Genomic DNA, 22,026 nt, shown 5'->3' with positions numbered 1-22,026 from the left:
TAAGAAATGTAGGAGGAATAAGAGGCAGAAGTAAAAGTTGAGAGGAGGAGGACATCATGAATCTTAGACTGTATAAATATATGCAATACTCATCAGTCTGGATAGTAAAGAAATTTGTGGAATTACATGTTTCTGATGTCCAATATATTAACAATAGAGATTGATATTTAAATTGGCATTTCAGAAAAATGAATTACCATTTAATGGTAGATGAATATTACAGATTTTTTGTATTTAACTTCAGATTTTAAGCATATTAACGTTGGTTAGCATAATAACCAATGAGACCCGCACTCCAGTCCGGAAGGTGGCGCTAAGGTAACCAAAAGTTTTATCCCCAGCTGCCATTAAGATAAGGAGGAAGAAGCAGTCCCAAGCACAGGCAACCGAGCAGTCACAGAGAGGACGGAGATAGCTAGTCAGTATTACCAGCCATCCTTTTGTGTAGCAGAGTCCGGTTGCGACATTTAGTTTGGATGGCTGAAACTCTTGCAAACACCCTGTGACCGGCTAGCGTGCTGTAGTCCACACATTTGGGAGAAACCTTACAGCAGCCTCTCCCAGCGTCTAGCCTCGCACTCCCTCCCCTAATCTCGCCGAGATGTCAGCTTTCTCCGAGGCGGCTTTAGAGAAGAAACTGTCCGAGCTTAGCAACTCTCAGCAAAGTGTACAGACACTGTCGCTGTGGCTCATCCACCACAGAAAACACTCGAAGACCATTGTCAACGTTTGGTTCAACGAACTGAGAAAAGGTAAGGCTGGTGAGAGCCGCCGGAGTTCCTCTAAACAAACACAGCGAGCATGCTTCAGAGAGTGAGTAACATGTAGCTGCAGGCTAGCTCTGGCTAAAGCTGCCAGACCAAACTGCTCTTAAAGTTAAAACACCGAGTCGCTGTTAGCACGGTGGCTGCTAAAGGCTGGCAACTTTCGGTCACTAGCCAAAGGTTTGCACTGCTTTGTCTAACTAGCATTGTCGAAAAGTGACGACAACTTGGCAATGTGTTCCCTTAACTGTGTTTGTGTTAGAAAATCTCCTCCATAAAGGCTTAAGAAGTCGACCCCTCTTTGCTTATAGTAAGTCTCGATCAGTTAGAGCTGCACTAAATTAAACTTTATAACACCTGAGGGAATAGCTTTAAATTAAACCCACATCAACAGTTACAATGAGCTTTACTATAAAACATAAAGGAAGCCACTTATGCTCATTTCTTTGCTCTGCTACAGTAGCTTTGCATTATTAACCCATCAAAATAATCCTATACTAACCCTTGATAAAGCACCGCAATTCATATACAGTATAGCTTTGCTTTAAGCCAGCTTTCTTCTGATAGGCTACTCCGCACAAACAAAAGGTTTGACTAGCACGTGGGTGGAGATACAAGACGCACTCACTCTCCCCACTTTCCTCTCTAATCATCACTGCACTATCTAATAAAAGTTAAAAGCCCTAAATAATAATATTTAAAAAATACACAATTGCAAAGGTGCATATATTATATACGAAGAAGCATAATAAGTAAATGTTAAACGAACCACATGACATTGTTTTAATTAAAAATATGTAACAGTTTTAAGAGTAAGTGCATATTTATTCGTTAATTGAATTGCTTTTTTTGGCTCATTTAGCTGTGTCAATCATTTCACTGGAGAAAGACACTATTGAACATTGTTGTGTGATAAAATATAAGCAATGACTGGTGGATCTAGCTTTTTTCTGATTTTCATAGTATCTGATGACTGTCAATGATTTTTTTTGTAAAAAAAATGTTCACAAAGTTTATTAAGTAGACGGTACATAATGGAGGAGTTGAATTTATTCAGTGAGTTGGGTTGTAGGGACATCAGGCATTGCTGTAATTGTAGCTAATAATGGTGCATTTTTCCTCGGGGTGCTAGTCAACAACCTAATGATACCTCTTGTGGGTGAGGTATTTTGGGTGGTGACTGAGACCAGTGTTAATGGCAAGTGGGGATAGAAATGGCTCTCCACGGAGCTTTACACTGACCTCAGTGTTGACTGTGTCTCGTCCAACAACAACAAAGGCTTATGCACCAGTTAGTTTATAATAAAAACAACAAACCGAGGGGTGGGGGGGTGGGGTGTAAGTGTCCTTCACTGGAACTCAATCGGGCACTCGGCTTCTCCAGAACAAAGTCAGGCAAGAGCCAGTGCTCTATTGTTAAAAATAGTAAGAAGAATCAGCTTTTGTTTTTGATCTCTTTGATGCCTTCAAAATCCTGGGGCATACAAATCTGAACATACATTTTTGTCAGATTGCTTCTTCATATCGTGCACTAAACTTGTGAAATAATATCCACAGATGAAATCTTTTTTTTCTTGTTTTTTAATTATTCTTTCTGCAGGGCCACCTTGTTCTGCATCATGCAGCTGATATGACTGCACAGTTCGCCTGTGCATCTGGTGCACTGCTCATATTAAATTAGCAAAGGTCGTAGCCCTGCTTATAGTGATGCATAACGAGTATCTTGAATTCTTTAAACGTGGCTTTGCATATTAAAGATAAGATGACCTTTATTTGTCCCACATGTGGAAAATTTGTTTTGTTACAGCAGAAAGTGGACAGTGCAAAGTTATATAGCAAAAATTAGAGAACACTGGAATAGAATAAGATACTGTACACAACTGTACAGAATAGAATAAAATAAAATACTATATACAATAATAAAATACTATATTCTGTTGAAGATTTAAATCAGCTCTTTCATTTTTTGTATGTCATGATTTTTGTTGATTTGGGTTTTTTTTTTAGTTCTTTAGTGGTTAAAATGCACTTGCCCATTAATAGGCATTGTTGTGTTGTACCTTTTTTGTAAATCATAATCACATATTATGTGTGTTTCTTTGTTTTTTCAAACATGTGCAGCTCAGGTATCGCGCAAGCTGACCTTCCTGTATTTGGCCAATGACGTCATCCAAAACAGCAAGAGGAAAGGACCAGAGTTCACCCAGGACTTTGCTCCAGTCATTGTTGATGCATTCAAACATGTGTACAGGTCAGATTTTATTGGACAAAGGCATGGATGGTTGTCCTGATGTCAACTTTCTTATTTTGTCATCATTTTGGATTTTAAATGAATGTAAGAAATTTAAGTAACATTTTAGAACTGGTTAAGGGTGGCAGCCATAAGTAGGCTTGATGAGAAGATGTGTATAAACACACACATACTGTATGTTCTAGGGATGCATACACTGATATATTATGAGCTGATTACAATGTTTAAAATGACATTTTGGCCATCAGCTCTCCATCTTTGAACTTATTTCCATTAAAAAAATGTGACAGAAGTGGACAGTTGGCCTGTGGTGGTAAATGAGGTGCATCCCTAATATTCCCATTTAAAGAATTTCTATCCAAGAACTGATTTTTTTTCTTCTTCTTCAATTTTGTCCAGTCCTGACTTCAGGTTTGCAAAGCTGTTTAAAGCGTGTGTTCTTTTTTTCTTTCTTTCTTGTCTTTCCTGTGTGTTCCCGTGCAGAGATGGTGAGGAGGGCTGTAAGAAACAGCTGGGTCGGGTTTTATCCATCTGGCAGGAGAGAGCCGTGTATGAGAATAACCTGCTCGATCAGCTCTCGCAAGTCCTGTGTAAGTTCAACAAGCCAAAACCTGTACCGGCTCGTCAGTAGCGCTTACCATTCAATTGTAGCAAGTGTGCTGTGTGCCTAGAGGTTTAAACTTGATAAGCATAGTTATATTATTTACTTGCACTATTTTGCAAATGTTTGCTTCATTTCTAAACATGCAGCTAATCAGGCTTGTGGCTTTAAAGTGGCTAAAGATGTTTAATACATAAAACGCACACCTTCAAACTGGACTTTGAATTGTTATGTTTTGCGCCTTTTTCTATCTTTTTATAAATCTTAGATGGAGAGAAGAAGACAAAGAAGAGGTCATATGAGGAGATCCAGCCAGATGATGAAGGCTTTGCATCCCAGAGCTCTCCAACCGAGCCCCCACAGGTGCTGTCCTTGTTATACAGAGCAGTTATAAATACAGAGTGCTAATCATATAACACTTTGATCCACACACATGCTAGTTGATAATGATTTACAGCTGTCTGTGTTTTCATGTTTGCCTTTGTGTCTCTCCTCCTGAGTGTAAATACCTTCTTCTGCTCCCCCCTCACCTCTTTCCTTTATCATGCTCGCTATACCTCAGACGGCAGAGTTAATCCGAGCTCTGCAGGAGCTGGAGAACGCTGCTTCTGGCGACTCAGTGCTGCGTCAGCGCATCTCCTCCCTTCCTGCTGAGGTGCAGGACACGTCACTGCTTCACAGGATCACAGGTAAGGAAGCTCTGTACACTTTATACCAAACTTTAGACAGAACCTGTGTTGTTTAGACTGAGGAAAATGTTGTTGAACCACTCTGATATACTGCACATTACAGAAAACACTTAACATCTAGATTCCTGTGAAAAATTAAGTATACTCTTAGTGCTTCCACAGGAATTAACTGATCATTAGCAAGCGTGAGGACCTCTATAAAAGCAAAAGGAAAGGAGGAAAAACATCAACAATGATCTTAGAACAGTTGTTCTAAGCAAATGTTCCTGGCCAGCAATCTGGGAATTAAGGCCATTTCCTGTTTGAAGTTGCCATTCCCTTTTTCTGCTGGGAGACAATCTAGCAGTTCTCACTATATTATTATCAGGCAGTTAAAGATTTGGCTTGCTTATCCGTGCACTCTAACTGTCCACCAGCTAAAGCCTGTCTAAAATCGGATCATGCAAGAGGATGATGATTTCAAACACTGCAGCAAATTTTAAAACGGAGAGGCTGAATAAGGTTCAAGGTGTTGCAGTCCGAAGTCCAGACATGAACCTGACTGAACTGCTGCGGTGGGACCCTCACAGAGCTGTGTATAAACAATTGCCTCAAGTCTTAATGAACTAAAACAACAACGTAAAGACGATTGGGCCAATATACCTCCAGACAAAATGAGAGACTGATGAAGTCTTAAAAGAAATGATTACTTTACTCTTTACCCATTGAAAGCCTCTTAGGAGTAAGCTTTGAGGCTCTTTTCTGAACTGAGTGATTTCTGTCATACTTCAGACCAACTTACACAACAAAATGACCGGGTGTGCATCGGAAGTTAGTGATTGTGGACTCTGTCTCTGCAGCTACCGTTGGAATAACCTGAAAACTATTCTAATATCATCTTTGTTGATATAAACTTTTGAATCATGAGGTGTATTTAGTTTTGTCATGACTGTATTTCAGAGGAAATAAGGTGTGCACAAAATAATGCTCTTTATGGGAGAGAGGGGGTGGCTCTGAAAGATATTGACCTTATGACAAAGAGAGATCATTTACATGAATGTGTACCACACAGTACTCAGTATTCATCTGCAGATTTGATTAAATGATACATGATTGTTTGTGTGTTTGAGTCTCCCTCGTATCTGTCCGACAATGCCCTTGCCTTTACCTCAGCAGAAACAAATTGAAGGTTTGATTTGGCACTGATTATACAGATGCTGTTTGCATTGTTACAGGATTGATGCATAACTGAGTGACGTGTATTTAGGCTTTGTTCTCTGCTCTCTCTGTGCTTTCTGTGCTTTAGATAAAGAATCAGGAGAGCGACTTTCCCGGCTGGTGGAGGAAGCCTGCATGCTGCTAGCAGACTACAGCGGCCGCTTGGCGGCAGAGATTGACGACAGGAGGCAGCTCACGCGCACACTAACGGTCTTCCTGCAGAGCCAGAAGGACGGCCTGGCCCAGAATGAGCAGAAACTTGAAGTGCGTGAATAAGTTTTTCTCTGTTATACGTCTGTGTGCGTCCTGTCTGCCTCACCTCTCCTTGGTGTTCATCTTTTTGTGCTGTGTGGACAAATTACATTTGAGCACAAATTTCTAGAAGTATTACAAGTTTCTCAGCATGCTGCACGTTTTCTGTCATGCTTTTTTTTTTTTTTTTTTTTTTTTTTTTTTCTTTTAAACTACCCTGCATGTTTTTAGTGTTAGCCCTGCTGATGTGCAAACTGAGGGGAAGCCTCTCGATTAGATACAGACTTAACGTCTAAGTTAGCTTTTCCCTTGTCACTGGCTTTCTCTTTGAGCCTTTTTCTTTCTGCTCACTTCACTCAGTGTGTCCTGCCTATGAGGTAAGTAGTAATCAAAATGAACCCGTTAGAGCTTTAAAAATGTAACCACTGAGTTTTCTTGTTTGCTCAAAGCTGTGCTTTTCACGTTGACGGTAATTGTTCAGATCTTATCTACAGGGCGCCACAAGGATCCCACGTCTCATCTTTGTATCGTCACTCAGTCAATACTTTTTGTTTTAAAAAAAGAAAAAAAAAGTCTGAAAATAAAAAGTGAAAATGATTTTGTGAGTCTTTTTTTGTGCTCGAACACCTACAGTTTACCCTCTTACGAATATTCAGGTTTTAAGGTGGTTTATGAAACTTACTTTTGGTTGTGGAGTTGACAGTAAATGGCAGTTATACACTTTAAGATTTTCTGATTAGTGGGAGATGTAGATCAGATATTTATCATAATCATTGTCATGATTAATAAACATAAATTAATGAGATTCAAATTTGATTAAAATCTTGTTCATTTATCTTTCTCGGTACTTTTGCTTCATGCTTACTGAAGAGATTTATGTCATTTGCAACATGATAGGACACAAAGAGAACATTGTTTGTTTGTTTTCTTTTCCTCTCCCCTTCCCTCATTTGGACATTTATCTGTTATCTATGCTGAAAAAGTACTGATGATCTACACACACTGCATGCATTGGCTGGCAGATATATTCACTGAACACATTTGAGAAACATGGCACAGATAGTAAAATGTGACAAGATTAAGGTGGGAAAAAACATCAAATACATGGATCAGGTGAAATCATTTTGTCCACATGCAGTCCTGTTTTCAGTCCCTTACACTGTTCTTTGCATGCAGTTTGTGTGGTCAGTCTTTTATTAGGGGAAAAAAAAAATCTGTTGCAAAGGTAAATGTTTTTTGGTGCCCTTTAGTGTGGCTCATTACAGTGGAGGTTGATCTAAATCTATCAAAGTCATTCATAAACATAGAGAGAAAGAGAGTGGCATTTTTGCTGAATGATTTGGGTGTTTGGATAAAACTAAAGCACCCTGTTTAGTGGTGGCCACTAATTAAAATAGATGAAACATGTTTATTGGAAATCCTTGAATTTAAATCTAAACTTTAACTGGAGCTTTAAGCTTCTGTTGGTCTGTAATCTATGAAGTGCACATTCAACACTTCAGTTTCTTATATTAAATTATAATTTAAAATTACAATATGTGTGTGTTTATCTCATGTAATACTGCTTCTGAGACTAGGGGGAAAAAAACCCAACACCATAAATCGGTGTGATTCAGACTGCAGGATCTTTGGCGTCTGATGGCTGTCTGTCATTGTGGACTTTTTCAGGAATACAAACGCAAACTGGCGAGGGTCACCCAGGTTCGAAAGGAGCTGCGATCACGTCTGAACAATCTCCCAGAAGGACTCTACAACTCTTCGAACTGACTTCACCTCCCGTGCTACTGACGCATCTGATCAGACGCCTGTTTAATATTTGATCTGTGACCTTGCCATAGTTCTCTGTTCCTGACTTTGGGGTGTATCTTTGTGTCTCTGTGCAGTAATCTGTGGTTCTCATTCTGTCTACAGCCAATTATTTATCCACGTGGGTTATTTGAACATAAACATCTTATTATCATTTAGAAGATTTTAAATCATCCCGATACAGGCCTGTTGTGCTTTGGCCCCAGCTGCCTAACTTTCCAGCTTTCCAGTTGTATGGATGAATCTGGTGTGATATTTTTTTTTATTTATACTGATTAAGATAATGCATCAGAGTACATTGCTCTAGTGTGATCACTCATTTTAATTTGCAGTATTCTGCTGGCATTGCGTTCCCTTTAACTGTCTTAAGTTATGGGTTATAGATCCTTGTTTGTTTGTAATAATAACCTCAAATGTCTGAAACTGAGTAGGAAGCCATGTTCCTTAAAGCAAACCCAAGTGTGTATTTATGATTTACTGTTTGTGAAAGGAGAATGTAAATCATTGGTCAGTGTACATATTGTAGTTTGCATGTAAATATGGAGTTGTACCTGCTCCTTGTCATAAGTGCTTTTGGTTTGTAATTGTGTCAACATGGTGAAGAAAATGTTGTTCATTCAAATTAATGAGCTATGTCAGATATCCACAGTACTGAAAGGGTGAGATAATGGGTTTTGTTGTCTTGTTTACTGTATCACTCCATAGTTTTATCTTGGAAGTCTCCTGAATGCTGTGCAGATGCCTCACACAGCTTGAGAAGTGCCCCGGTTTCCAAAGCCAGACTTAAAAGGAAAAGGAAAAAAACAAGCTGTTTTTGTAAATATGAAGCAAATGCTTAGAACCAAATAAACAAAGTGCACAAATGTTTTATCGTCTTATCTGCAGTATGTGCTATTGAGTGCAACTAAATATGTGAACACCAGGGGGAGTTCCTTTTTTACTCCGCGGCTGTGGCGACAGCCCCGGTCACGTGGGTTACTTAGAGCGAGCGTCCGCCCATCAACCAGGAAGACGAAGCTAGTTTCGTAATAATACAATAGCTGTGTAAACATTTGTTTGATACGATACACAGTATTTAATATAAAAAACAAAAGAAGCAAAACACACCAATTCGCTAGTGTTACAACAATAACGCTTGCTACCATCTGATCACAACAGTTAACTAGCTTGGTTCAGGCGATTTAGCTAGTAAACAGTCGCTAAGCAGGTAGCTTTACCTCTAGAGGGTACGGCCACTGATTAAAGTTCATGATGGATAACTTCGAAACGCCATATGAGGAGGAGGATATCGCGTTTATTGAATGCGAGGTAAGCATGCTAACGTTAGCTGAGAGACATGTAATAAAATGGTGAAAGCGAGGTTCCCGGAAAAAAGGAAGCGTTCCGCGAGCGAAGCTAACGTTTTTAGCTAGCCTCTGGAGGTCTATGACATCGGACTTGAATTGGTCCTGCTCTTTTTAACCATTGCATACTGTTCGGGTCAAATTCCATCATTTTTTACGTTTGACTGCTGTGATTCAGCGTGTTATTCTTTTAGCTTGAAAATGTCATGACTTTTCATGAAGTAAGCCAAAAATAAAATTAAAATTTGAATGGATCTGGCTCAGAAGGATTTTGGATCCATCACTGTGGGGAAAATCAAAGAAACGTTGATTTTAGGCAACCCTGAAACTAAAACTGTACATACCAAGTTGTGCGTATTTTTTACGGGACAAAGGTGGCAGAGGAACCTTCGTTCAGTCACGAAAATTGCCTTTGTTGTAGATGTGGGCGAATCGATCCAAATATCTGTAGTATCGATAACAACGCTGGTATTGATATACCAGATACTAGTGCGCTATTTGTTTCTCTTCTAAGTTCAGTAAGTAGCCAAATGAATCTTGTAAAATCATGAACACATGCACTATGAAAAATGTCTGAACCTTTTTGTGTTAACCATAAAATCTGTTTTATTTATAGCCAATAGCACATTTAAACAGAAGTTAACTCAAGGTGCTTTTAAGACAGACATATTTACATTGCAGGTCTCCAAAAATCCCAGTTGTACACGAAAAGCTAAAATGTGTACCACACATGCTAAGTACCTGCTCTAAGTGTTTATTAAATTTGTATTGATATATGGTAGTCATAAGATTTTTATATGATCCAGAATGAAGAGTTGAGTGTTTTAATGGTTGTAACATTCTTTCCATCTCATTATAATATCTTTTAAACATTACAGGTGCTACATTTTCACCTTAGGTAAAATAGGTCATCATATTTTTTTGATATCTAATGTTTTTCTCCAAAAATGAGCGTTGTAAAATCTAAAAAACACTCACCCTGTTCTCTGAAACATCAATTAAGGACTATTCATCATTTTATTAATGTCAGATAGACTATTTATACTTTATAAAGATATATGTACATTAGAATTTGTTTTATACACTTGATGTGAAGGAATTCTTGGCCCAGTTCAATTTTGACACAGACTATACTATGAAAGCATATAAAATGAACAGTGTTTAAGGGTTAAAAATGGTCATATAGTTTAGAGTTAAGTTACCTTTTGTAACTAAAATACAGAATAAGGCTTAATTTAGTGTGTCTATTTGTGTCTGTCAGCTTATTGTTATTAATTCATCTGTTTTTTGCTCTTTCTCCATCAAGATCTGTGAAAAATCCTTAAGGGGTGATACCCTGTACAAGATACACCTGACCACCCCAGGACATATAAAGGTACTCAAGAAATCTACTTGTGTAGAATGCTAAACATTAATAGTAATGCAGTCATTTAAAATGTGTTAAAAAGTGATGCCATCATCGTTTTTGCATTATTCCATGTACTTTCTCTTTAGTCTCAGATTTCCACAGGTACCAGAGTTCTGCGAGAAACAAGTTTTCCAAGATGCTCACATCTTTTAATTTATTTTTTTTGGTTTGAAGCCCACCTACAGTTTTCCCCTCCTGGTTTAATTCCTGGTTTTGCATCTGACAGCTCTTCTTATTTCAGTCTTGACAGTCGAATACATTGTTTCTTCTGAAGATTTAAAAAAAGAAAAGAAAATCGTGTTACAGTAAGTACAAGAGTAGTGACAACAAAAGGTGACATGGTTTGCCTCTCTTCAGCTATCGCCGTCAAGGGTTCAGTGAGTTTTGAGCTACAGAATCAACCAGGAAAGCTGAATGCTTTCCACCTTTGTGTTTGACTTCTATGAAGAAGCTGGATTGGCCATTTCAGAAGAGTACTGTGTCTCTCGCCATTGCAGTAAGTTTGTGCAAGGATGACAGGGTAATATTTAGTTCGATGATGTATAACAGAGTGTGTAAGCCTGCCTGGCTGTGTATTTCACACAGCATTCTTCTTCTCCTTCAGTCTGGGAAACAACTACAATTACTCTTGGAGTGAGCAACTGACAACCTGAAAATGGCAAGTCTTGAAAAAGGCAGGCTTGGTTGGTTCTTTGGGTGAAGGGGTTTAAGGATTTCTGCAAAGAAAAGCCAGACATTTCTTCTCAACACTTTGCTCACCTCCCCAGATGCAGATGTTCTACTAAAACCAGGCCCCTACCACCATCTGTCTTTTTTAGTGGCCCCTTCACATCAATGCATCCTGAACTTGGCGCCAATAATGAGCTTTTGTTTTTGTTTTAAAGGAGGAAAACAAACTTGTTTTTCTTTTTAATAGTGGTCACAGACTATGCTGACACAGTGGAGTTTCACAAAGGAAATGGTCTTGAACCATGTCATGTATGATGTGTCAGCTTCATATGTCTTTAAACTTCTTCCTGTTAATGCCCAAGAAAATTTCAGGAACTTGTCTGCTGTGCCTTTGAGCCAGGTTCGGGTCTATTCCACTAGGTAAAGTCATGTAAGCTTTCTTGGTTGTTCTTGTTCATTATGTTGGGAAGTGTGCCTTCCAAGACACACGTGCTGATTTAACAAGTGACTTGTTGTACAGTCAAGCCTGGAAGACAAACTGAATTAAAAAATACAAAACAAAAACAGTGGACTGTGGAGCCATGGCAACATTTCATCAGCGTCCTACTTTCTCTTCTTTTGTTGATAGTGACAGTGTCGAGAGACAGGATAGCGGGGAGAGAGCGAGATAGGGGAAGACATGCAGCAAAGGGCCGCGGGTGGGACTCAAACCCGGGCCTACTGCTCTCTGGCCATATGGCATATGGTCGCCTGCTCATCCCGCTGAACTAAACTGGTGCCCTTCTCTTCCTGTCTTTACACTAGAGGAAGTCAACCACTGTTTGGTTATTTGGGTAGCTATGTTTTGGCAGACCTTATTGCCAAGTACAGAATCTCTGTAGCACATAAGCAGAAGTTGCTTGAACTGAGTTCCTGTCTTTTGGCTGTCTTCTAACCACTATGGCAAATCAGCTGCTAATTCTTGGATGGTGCTGGTTTGGCGTTCTGCAGAGTCGCAGAACTACTTAAAACTGGTTTTATTTTCTATGAGCCAGAAAAATGTATACGTAGGTATACATTTGTACTTTCCTAGCAGCGCTACCACCAACAACAACGACGACAACAACAAGCGCAAGGAGGCTACTCTGCAGACCAGTACAGCTTCAGTTTGACATCCATACTGAAGCTTTTTGTAATGGTAAAGTTTTATTTGGACCTTGGTTTAGCCCCAGCAGTGTGCTGGCGCATTTCATTCCTATAAACAGTTCCTAGAAGGATCCCTCCAGATGTTTCAATAGAACCTTTGGTCATCCTGAAGAAAGCTACATCCTGTTTCTTTGCATTAATATATTCACATGCAGATATAACTCCCACCTCCCGCGGTGGGGGTTTAATTTATACAGTTGTGTGAAAAGTGACTGGAGTACAAACTCCTTACTCCTTAACTGCTTTATCTCTTTATGATCTAACGCACACTAAGAAGACATGTGTGGACAGACACCTTTACTACACCTCATTTGAGCTGTGGTTTTGGTTTTAATATGCGTTTGATTCCATAAAATAACTCCTTTTCTGTTTGTAGCAGAGGTGAACTACATCCAGTGTTGTTTATCCAGCACTGATTGACTTTATTTTTATTGTTCTCCTTTCGTTCCTGGCAGAAAGAGAGTGGCTTAGTAACTTCTGGTAAGTAGAATTCATCTTCCCTCTTTTATTATTTTTTTATTTTTTCGTTCCTTCCCTGGCCATGTGTCTGTTCTGATGGGTAATTCAATGTACATGTGAATAGTGCCCATTCCGGTTTGAATGGGCAGCAGTTTTGTTTAGAGGTAAATGTATAAAGATACCCAGAAGTCAACGTGTAAGGACAAATAGTTTGTCCAGATTTTATTGTTTTTTCTTTAGTGGTTTGGCTTAGGCTCCTTAGATGCATCTCAGGTTATACCTGGACCACTGACACAAAGCCCCAAACCTAACATCAGTGATCAAATTGGTTAACATCGGCTGCAAGTCAGGACTTGTTTTTGAACATCAGTGTGTGATCTCACTGATGCTGTTGTGGCTTTTTTTCTGCCAGTGTGTGTTCAGCCATTTTGTTTTCTTAATTTGGGTATGGAGAGTTAGAAATTTTAAGTTTATTTAAGAGATTTATACTTTTTAGTTCGCACAGTGCAGTGATTTCATGTTTATTTTTGAAAATGAAATGGAAGTCTGTATGAGGAACTGGATTCACATCGACTCAGCTTTCTGCTCCAACAAATGTGGACTTTAAAATGGTCACATGGCTTCGATGTTTCCAAGTTGATATTCAGACAAGTTTTTCATTATGGCATTGGGCCAGACCATCTTCAGAGCACCTTGGTATTTGGTCCTATAGGACTATAAGAACTTTTTCTTAGGTTTGCTGACTGTTGGACGTACCCCCATCTTTCTGTATCCGCACTCCTGGAACTCGGAATCATCACAGTTCTTCACAGGGCTTTTAGGGTAGGTACTTTCCCAGCAGGGAAAGAGAAACTTTGAGTGATGAAGGTGTACCGTGAATGCTCCAGATATAAGTGTACACTGGTCAAACAAAGGAATGCAGCACCAGTAGCGTGAACATTGTATTGAAACGAATCCTCTCATAGCGGTGCATGGCATCTGTCACGCAATGAAGAAATGCAAGCAGAAAGTGAAGAACATGAGAGACAATTATAGGAAAACGTAAGATGTCAACAGGGGTGATGTGTCAGGAAAGCTACTACATGACTTCAGAGTTCCTATTAATGATGTGAGTGCAAATGGGAAACAAGGCTCAGAAGGTATGTAATCACCTCAGTGGGTAAACACAGTCTCCAAGAAGTGAAGTGGATATTCAACAAGTGTCTGGATTTCAACTGGGGATTTAATACATTTCTTCCAAAAGATACTCCATCTTTTGGTTTTGGTGGTGGTGAAAAGTGCAGTCTAATGTGAGAATTACAGTAGGTATTTGCCCACGCAGAGGCAACCTATGCAAATGCGCTTGTGTGCGGTTCTCCAAAACCCCAACAGCACATAGCTCAATGTGGACGATGCAAGTCCAGTGCTAACTGGTTGAAAAGTTGCCTGGAATAGGAAAGGGACCGGCAGCAGAGTCTAACATGAACGGGAGAAAAAAAAGCCTCTCCGCGGGTGCCTGAAGGACCAACCAACAGCAGCCCAAGCAAGCCTGGGCACTGGTTGTTTACTGTCAGCCCCCTGCTGACAGTAAACAGCTACATCATGTAACAATGGTCTGCAGAGCTGGTGGTAAACTCTGCAAACTACCAACTTGAAAGCCGTAAGTACAAGATTATACTCGGACAGCTGAAGACGCTACGGAGAAGAAGTCTTGGCATACTTTTTTGACTTCTACCTGGTGGACTCATCTCTGTAGATGGGTCCACAGGGTCACAGAAAACTTGGAGGGATGTGGATGTATGTCAGAGCATCGCTCTAACCATCTAATGATCAAATTTCCATCACGTGGACCCAGTTTGAAACCTTCCATAGTTGGAATGGTGAAAATGATTACACCTGTGTAAAAAGCTACTTTCAGCTGCTCTTTTATTCACCAGGAGTCCCCACAGTGGGTAGATGATTTGGCAGTTTTTTTTAAACTCTGGATATCCTTCCCGAGGCAAGCCAAACGGGATGTTTGTCTCCTGAGTTTAAACTGGATATTTTGCTGTTAGAACCACTGCAATATGGAGCTATTGTTACACCTATGTAACAAATTTTCCCAAACTCTTCCATAGGTGAACCCATAAAACTCCTTTAATGACCCAAAAGGATTTGAATTGACTGATTGGTTGGCTGATTAAAATCGGCAGATATGGGCCTTTCACAGATTCACAATACACATATAATTTGAATCTAGTGTTTGACCTGGACCCTTTCTCTGTGGAGTTTACATGTTCTCCCTGTGTCTTCGGGAGTTCTCTCCGGGTACTCAAGCTTCCTCCCACAGTCCAAAGACATCCAGTTACTGGGGTTAAAGTAATTGGTGATTCTAAATTGCCCATAGGTGTAAATGGTCGTCTGTCTGTCCATGTTAACCCTGTTGCGGATTGATGACCTGTCCAGGGTTTACCTTGCCTCACACTCACACCAAGCCACCTGGGATAGACTCCAGATCCCCCACCACCTTGAATTGGATAAGTGGAAAATTATTTGGTTTTTTTAAAGGAATGGAAGGATGAAAAATAAGTATCAGCATCTGCCCCCAAAATCCCATATTTGGGGAGCTGGGTATGGATGGCAGTGGTGCCATCTTTGATTGTGGCTCCAAAGCGGTAATCCAACATCTTACAGCGAGAGAGGATCAAAGCTGGCTGTTCTAACAGCTTTTCTACCAAAACAGAGGCTGGGGAAAATTTCTGACAGGGTCAGAAGTTTAGGACAGCTCACAGTGAAACGTCAGCCATGACCTGTGTCTACTACCCAGCCAATGGGAATGCAAGAGAGACATCAGCATATGTGGGGGAAAAACTGAATAAATGGAAGTGTTACATTCCCTACCACCTGTTTCCAACACAGAGGAAAATGTATCTTAGCTGTGGCAGCTGCAGTGTGTCTACATCAGTTTACAGGACCCGTGACAAGGTGGATATAGCAAGGAAACAAACAATGAAGATTTTGCAGCTGTACGTTGTTGCCCTTGAGTCAGTAGGTATTATCGTACAGCCTTCATGCATCAAACTTGATGTCCTACCCATGCTCATTAGATCACTGCCGCAGAGCGTGTTGGTGCCTCAAGCGATTAAAGCTCCTGCCACTCGTGCTCCAAGAATGAACCCTGTTTCAAAGCCACTTTGATGTCTTGCACTTGCCATTGTGATTCAAAAACAGAACCAACTGGGCCTGCGTTTGTATACGTGCCGCTGAGCGTGACTGGATGCTATTTACCATGAAGTGCACTTGTAGAAGCATCTGCATTTGTTGGGTTTCTCCGCTCATTTAGTTTTTCTTTTCCTTTCTGGATCTTTGCACTTTTTGCCAAATTTGGTTTGGTTGGTCTTTTTGTGATTTAATTATGGTGTTACATGATAAGCTGCTGAAATAAATGTGTAGCATTGTGGTATCAAGATCAGAAAAAATACTGTACTGCTCTTAAACCACACATGGCTACTAAAATGCAGCTTTTCCAGTGTTGCTCTTCAAGCAACAGCTGCAGCTTGTTGGAAATCTTCACAACTTCTTAAAATGTCAGTCAAACAAGCTGTTTGCACAAAATTAGATGGCACTGGCCAGCCTGTGCCTGTATGACTCCCTCAAAATCCACTCTGACTAAATTTAGCAACTATACATATGTATTCAGTTATTCTAGCGGCAGGACATCTGTGGGTGCACTAATACTCCACACTCAGATGACGAAAGGCACAAATAAACATCTCTGCAGATCTGTCCAGAGTTTGGTGTAACTGTCTTTTATAAAGGAACATGTTGTATAAGTATGCACTTCGATAATAATATGCTTTTGCACAAGTAAATTAGACATTTACACCATTATTGGGATATTTTTAATACAATAATATTGGGATATTGTAAAAAAAACAACAAAAAAAACCCCAACAACAACATTTCTTAGTTGGTAATATAGGTACCATTAGAGTTCAGATGTTTTTTGCCATTAAATCCATTATGCCACACAAGGTCCATGTTTCAGAAAATCATGGAAACATTTTTTTTCCTTGTCTGATGACATTCAAAAAGCAACATGAAATAAATAAAATGTCTGGACTACAAGCTCTACTGGGACTCATACATTAGATGATAATATATCAGAAATCTAAGATAGTTAAGATCTAAGCTGAAGATTTTATACCATTCATCTGGAGCTACAATACACCAGGCCTTGTCTTATATTCACTTATAATCTTCCCATACCCCTGTTAACCCTTAATAAAGACTCATCCTCTAATAAGGAGTTTAAATTGAGCAGTTAGTATTGCTCTTGTCTTATTGTTATACTGTGATGATGACTTTTAAAAACACTGTGTAGTTTTTGTTGTCTTTTTGCTAACTATTAGCATGTGGCTTCCCAGGACTGTCTGTCAGAAGACACGTACCGGAGTTTAAGGATATTATAGAGTACCTGGATTACCTGAATCTGGATGAGCCTATCATTGGTGAATAACTTTGCAGAAAGTTTTAAGCAGATGGTTTTTTTTTTTGTTTTTTTTAAATACCAGATTATTTGATTGTTTTTAACCTTTTGTTTGTTCTTAATTTCCAGGTTTGAACTTTTTGGAAGAGGGGCCTCCTAGTGACCGACAAATAGGCCCCAAATACTTATGTAAGCTCTGTAATCAGTCAGCTGTCCTTGCAGAAATGGTCTGTCATGTGATTGGACGCAAACACAGGCAGAAATATGTGGTAAAGCATTCAGAGCATTACTTAAATACTTCTTTGTTATTCTGTTTTTCTTTATAATAAGATGTTAAAGCAAAGAGAGATCACATTCCCTTTCTGTCTATGTAGGAATTGAAGCGGCCTGACTTGGTGACCTGGGACAGACCCTCTGTACAAACCCTCGGGGGGAAGATTATGCGCGCCAAAGCAGAAATAATAGAGAGACAGGATGGGAGAGGGACTCCAAAGGTATGCCAGATGAATTACCCAGATTACACACCATATTTTTTGTGCTTCTAAAATTCTATACATTTTGTTACATACAGTAAATGTTTATTATTCTTGGGTTTTTTCCCCAGTCATTGTTCAAAAAGGGGAACGAGAGTAGATCAAACAGCTCAAAAGGTACCTTGATTGATATTAAACATGGTTAAAAAGTAATTTTAAAATACAAGGAAAGGTTACAGACACATTGGGAAAACGTTTGGTTGTATTTTTCTCTAATTATGACTTTATTATTAGCTTCCCAAAGGCCGAGGCAAAACAGGGAGCAGACGAACCCCCAAGATTTGCCACCACTCCTACCCGAACTCAAGGACTATCACAGAAGAAAGCATGCCTCAAGTTACCCAAACGCATCTGCATTTCCTCCGAATGAACCTAACATGAACGTAGACAGGCGCAGCCAGCGGGAGAACAGGCTTAGCAATGAGCGCACCAGAGATGAACCGCGAAGGTCGGATTTCAGGGAAGGCCATGCGTACAGAGAAGGCTACATGGACTCTGATTATCGTCATCAGTATGAAGAGGGATATGGTGGCGATTCACAAAGATGTTTGGCAGCTGAGCGAGGTGATGCTCCCAAGTATGATTTTAGGGAGGAGTTGCCTCGTGGCCTCGCTCAGTCTGACTATTACCCTGAGGGGGCGCCTCCTTATAGAAAAGCCTATCCAGAAAGAGAGTCTGTTCAGGATTTCCACTCTGAGGATGTCAGGGGTGGGAACGGTCATTCTGAGTATTCACCCTCCCAGGCCATGTACCCTGAAGTTGATAAACTGCGGTGGTCCCTGGAGAGGGAACCTGATAGGCACGACGGTATGAACAAAGCAGGTAGACAGGGATCAAGTGAACCAGAAGCCAGGAGGAGGAACTTCTCTGCATCTATGGAGGGGGACCGATCACGTGACAATTTGTTCAATATAATTCAAGATTATCGTCATGAGATGAGAGAGGTACATCAGGATGAGGCAGTTGATAGGAGAGCAGGAGGCCCAGCCTCACAAAGACACATGGATGTTGGCAGAACCATTTCTAACATCCCAGAGCCATTCAGGCGGTTCCTGAAAGGAGGCGCCGAAGATGATGTTCACGGTAAAAGGAAAAGAAAGAGCCGCTTCTCTGATGCTACTCCAGAGGAAGTAGAAGGGACAAGGGAAATGTAAGTGTAAAAATTGTAGTTGTTTTTTTGTAAGTGTTGTGGGCTTCTTTTAAAAAAAAAAAACAACAACAAAAAAAACCCATGTTTGATTGCTGCTTTAAGGTATGGGGATAATTATGGATCTCCAATTCCAAAGTTTGGAGGTGACCCAAGGCCAGGTAGTGCACCAATGAGTGGAGGACAATTTTCAGACCTCTACAGAGAACCACAGGTAGTTTATTTTGACATCACAATAGAGTAATATCCAGTAAAACAAATCTTTATTTGAGCAAGACCTTTTGCTTTTTTAGGGTCCACATCATCCTGAAATGAACCAAAGAGGAGGCTCTGAGTCGGAGGGCGTCTTTGATATGCTAGTAAGATAATTAATCTTTATTGGCGACTTGCACATGTTTGGGTGCCATGTTTTTGTTATGCAACTATTCACTCAAAGAGTTCTCAGTGTGTTGTTTTTTTCCCTTTCGCATTTTCTTAGAGCAACATTGAAATTGAGAATGCTGAAGAGGCTGACTTCTTGAAAAGTAAACTTTGCAACCTGCTTAAAGAATTCAAAACAAAAAAGATGGAGAAAGCTGTGGTATGTGTCATTCTGCACACCGCCTGTCTTTTTAATATAATATTAGTAGAAGAACACAAAGACTTTGCTTATATTAACAAAACATATGGTTTTGTCATGGTAGCAGAACAGCCATGGTCGAGAAGGGATCCCAAGAAACTACAGCAACATGGAGCTGGACCCTCGACAGCCGCCGTTCGAGAGGACCATGAGAGATGATTCGCATCACAGACAGCCAGAAGACCTCGACTTCAGAGACTGGAGGCAGCGTGAGCATCTTCCAGAGGAGCGGCACAATGTTTATCCCCCCCCTGCACACGAAGATTCCAGATACTCAAAAAGAGGCCGCTTTGAAGGTATGTGCACAGTGCAGTTTATTTAAGCCCATTAGGGTTCAATAGTCTTATATAAAAGTCAGACCAATAAAAATAGCACGAGCAAATTTTAGGCAAAAATAAGTATGGTAGGTTTTAAATCAATATACAGCTCAAAATAAAGGCAGACAGTAGATGGCCACTCAATAATTGCTTCTTTAAAGGCTCTTTCATCCATTAGTAGAGCTGCTTATACCAGAAAGGTAGGGTAGATCAGTTTCTATAAGTTTTCCCTAATGTTCCAGTCAGCAAGGCTTTCAGTTCATCCACACCAGAGCTTCGACCAGCTGACGTAATTTTCTCCATGATATCCCTCGGGTGATGTGTGGGATTTGGGTCAGGGCTCTGGGAGGGCCCCTCTATTAGAATATATTCTTTCAGCAGGCAGCTGGTAGGCTGTGAATTATTGTCCTGCTGAAAGATCCTCTTCCGTGGCTTAAATCATCATTTGGCTGCTTTTTTCATTTCAAAATCCTTTCTATATCTCATCAGTTAAAAACAAATTTATCTGCACAGTTGCAGGCTGTGATGTTGCCAGCTCTGTGCTTTCAAGTCAGTTCCACATGAACATGTGTCTGTAGCAGGTATAGTTCATCACATTAACAACAGGCGTGGTTCAGGTGTGATAAACAGGAGAGGGAGGGGTATAATCATGCCTTTTGTCTGGAATTGTGCTGTATGTGTTGTTGTGTAGATCAAATGCCAATTTATTGACGTATTAATAAAATAAACTTATGAACTTTGAGGTTTTGATGAAATTTGATGGGATTTTCTTCTTTGAATGTATTTTGAGTGTTGTTGTGGTATCCTTTTAGGATAGTTTAGTTGAATTTATGTATAAAGAGGCATAGTTTGCAAAGGTGTCCAAGTTGACCTTTTGATTTTATGTAATAAATGAATTTGATTGCATCGTTAAATAAGATAATAAACAATAAGTTGTATATTCAGCTTCCCTGTGTCAGAGGAGGTGTGGCTGATTCCACTTTCTTTCATGTAATTCAATTTCATTCCTCTTTTTTTTTTTTGTCAGAGGAATCTGGAACTCCTCATACAAACCGCTTAGATGAGCCACCCTTTTATCCTGAAAGGTTTCCAGAATCCCTGCCCTCTCGTGACTACCAGCCTCCTGTTGGAGAGTTTTTCGACTCTCACTCTTCTGCACCTCCCCTCCACATGGATCAAGAATCCAGGATTCCCAGAGGACCCCGGTACTCTAACAACCTGGACAAAATCACCTCTGCCCTCCTGGAACTTGTGGCAAGGAAATAAATGTCATCACTGCAATCTCCTTAATAATCATTTATTGTAATGCAGTGTTTTAAGGTATAGTTCAGATTTTAAAATGTGATTTGGGTTTAAATTTCTTCCCTTCATTTTTCTTTCTTTCTATTTTTTTTGTTGTTGTTTGTGTTGGATATTTGCAAAGACCTTGGTTGATCAAATGTTGACATCTGGTGTAAGAATTAAAACACTTGCCTACTGCAGTTGTAATCATTTCATTTTTTCAAATTTCTTACTGACCAACAGCCAGAGAAGTAATACTGTTATTGCCATCATTGTATTTCATATTTTCAGTGAATTTATTTTGAATTAACTGAATTAATTTGCAATCATTTGAGCTTTGTGGTGCTTTATCATGCTGGCTGCAGCCTTTAGAAGATGGGAACACTGGTTATAAAGGGAAGGGCTTTCATATTTATGCCAAATTCTGAACCTACCATCTGAATTTTGCAGCAGAAAGTGAGACTGAGGAAAACACTGACTGCTCTACAATCTTCTATTGCCCAATTTTGCTTAGCCTGGGCAAATTGTAGCCTCAGTTTCCTGTTCTTCTGCAGCTAAAGCTCATCTACTTCAAGGTTGGACGTATTGTGCATTAAGAAATACGCTGCTGCATAAATTGTGTTTAATGAGTGGTTATTTGAGTGACTGATGCCTTCCTCTAAGCTTGAAACAGTCTGTTCTCTGACAATTGACATAAACAAGGCATTTTCTCTCAGAGAACTCACTGGATATATGGATATATGGACGAAGCTCGCACACAAGAATTTCACTCACATGTACTGTACTAGTGTACCTGCACATGTGATGTGACAATAAAAGTGATTTGATATATTTTTTTTTGGTTGACAGTGAAGATCTCAGTTGATCAGCAGTTTCTGAAATACTCAGACCAGCAGCCATGCCTCATTCAAAGTCAGTGAAATCACCTTTTCCCCCATTCCAATGCTCATTTTGTGTATCTGTGTATGTATATATAAAATGGTTTTTTTTGTTTTTTCCAAGTCACTTTGCTAATTTTTCTATAAATGAGGACTTGAAGATATATAGACTACCTGAGC

At 39.8% G+C, this 22,026-nt stretch overlaps 2 protein-coding genes across 3 annotated transcripts; both read left to right on the top strand.

Moving 5' to 3' along the window:
• The first annotated feature begins 308 nt into the window (after nucleotides 1-308).
• On the top strand, nucleotides 309-8,425 carry rprd1a (regulation of nuclear pre-mRNA domain containing 1A). The gene is made up of 7 exons (XM_006787771.3): nucleotides 309-752; nucleotides 2,886-3,015; nucleotides 3,499-3,605; nucleotides 3,885-3,979; nucleotides 4,179-4,305; nucleotides 5,591-5,766; nucleotides 7,423-8,425. The coding sequence occupies exons 1-7, from the start codon at nucleotides 602-604 to the stop codon at nucleotides 7,519-7,521; spliced, it is 885 nt and encodes a 294-aa protein (XP_006787834.2). The 5' UTR covers nucleotides 309-601; the 3' UTR covers nucleotides 7,522-8,425.
• A 115-nt stretch (nucleotides 8,426-8,540) lies between these two features.
• si:ch211-13c6.2 (uncharacterized) lies at nucleotides 8,541-21,719 on the top strand. Of its 2 annotated transcripts, none has more exons than XM_006787773.3 (13): nucleotides 8,541-8,868; nucleotides 10,210-10,278; nucleotides 12,621-12,645; nucleotides 17,010-17,093; nucleotides 17,201-17,340; nucleotides 17,446-17,565; nucleotides 17,676-17,721; nucleotides 17,839-18,754; nucleotides 18,857-18,965; nucleotides 19,045-19,110; nucleotides 19,230-19,331; nucleotides 19,438-19,666; nucleotides 20,715-21,719. In XM_006787773.3, the coding sequence occupies exons 1-13, from the start codon at nucleotides 8,809-8,811 to the stop codon at nucleotides 20,951-20,953; spliced, it is 2,205 nt and encodes a 734-aa protein (XP_006787836.2). In that variant the 5' UTR covers nucleotides 8,541-8,808; the 3' UTR covers nucleotides 20,954-21,719. The 2 variants fall into 2 exon arrangements, with proteins under 2 accessions (XP_006787836.2, XP_006787835.2); XM_006787772.3 differs by having other exon boundaries at nucleotides 19,435-19,666.
• The last annotated feature ends 307 nt before the right edge of the window (nucleotides 21,720-22,026 follow it).

Source organism: Neolamprologus brichardi, chromosome 22 (genome assembly GCF_056152115.1).
Source record: "Neolamprologus brichardi isolate AB-2024 chromosome 22, ASM5615211v1, whole genome shotgun sequence".
Classification (NCBI taxonomy): Eukaryota; Metazoa; Chordata; class Actinopteri; order Cichliformes; family Cichlidae; genus Neolamprologus; species Neolamprologus brichardi.
The sequence above is the reverse complement of the archived record's forward strand: the minus strand, read 5'-3'. Positions and strand labels throughout refer to the sequence as shown.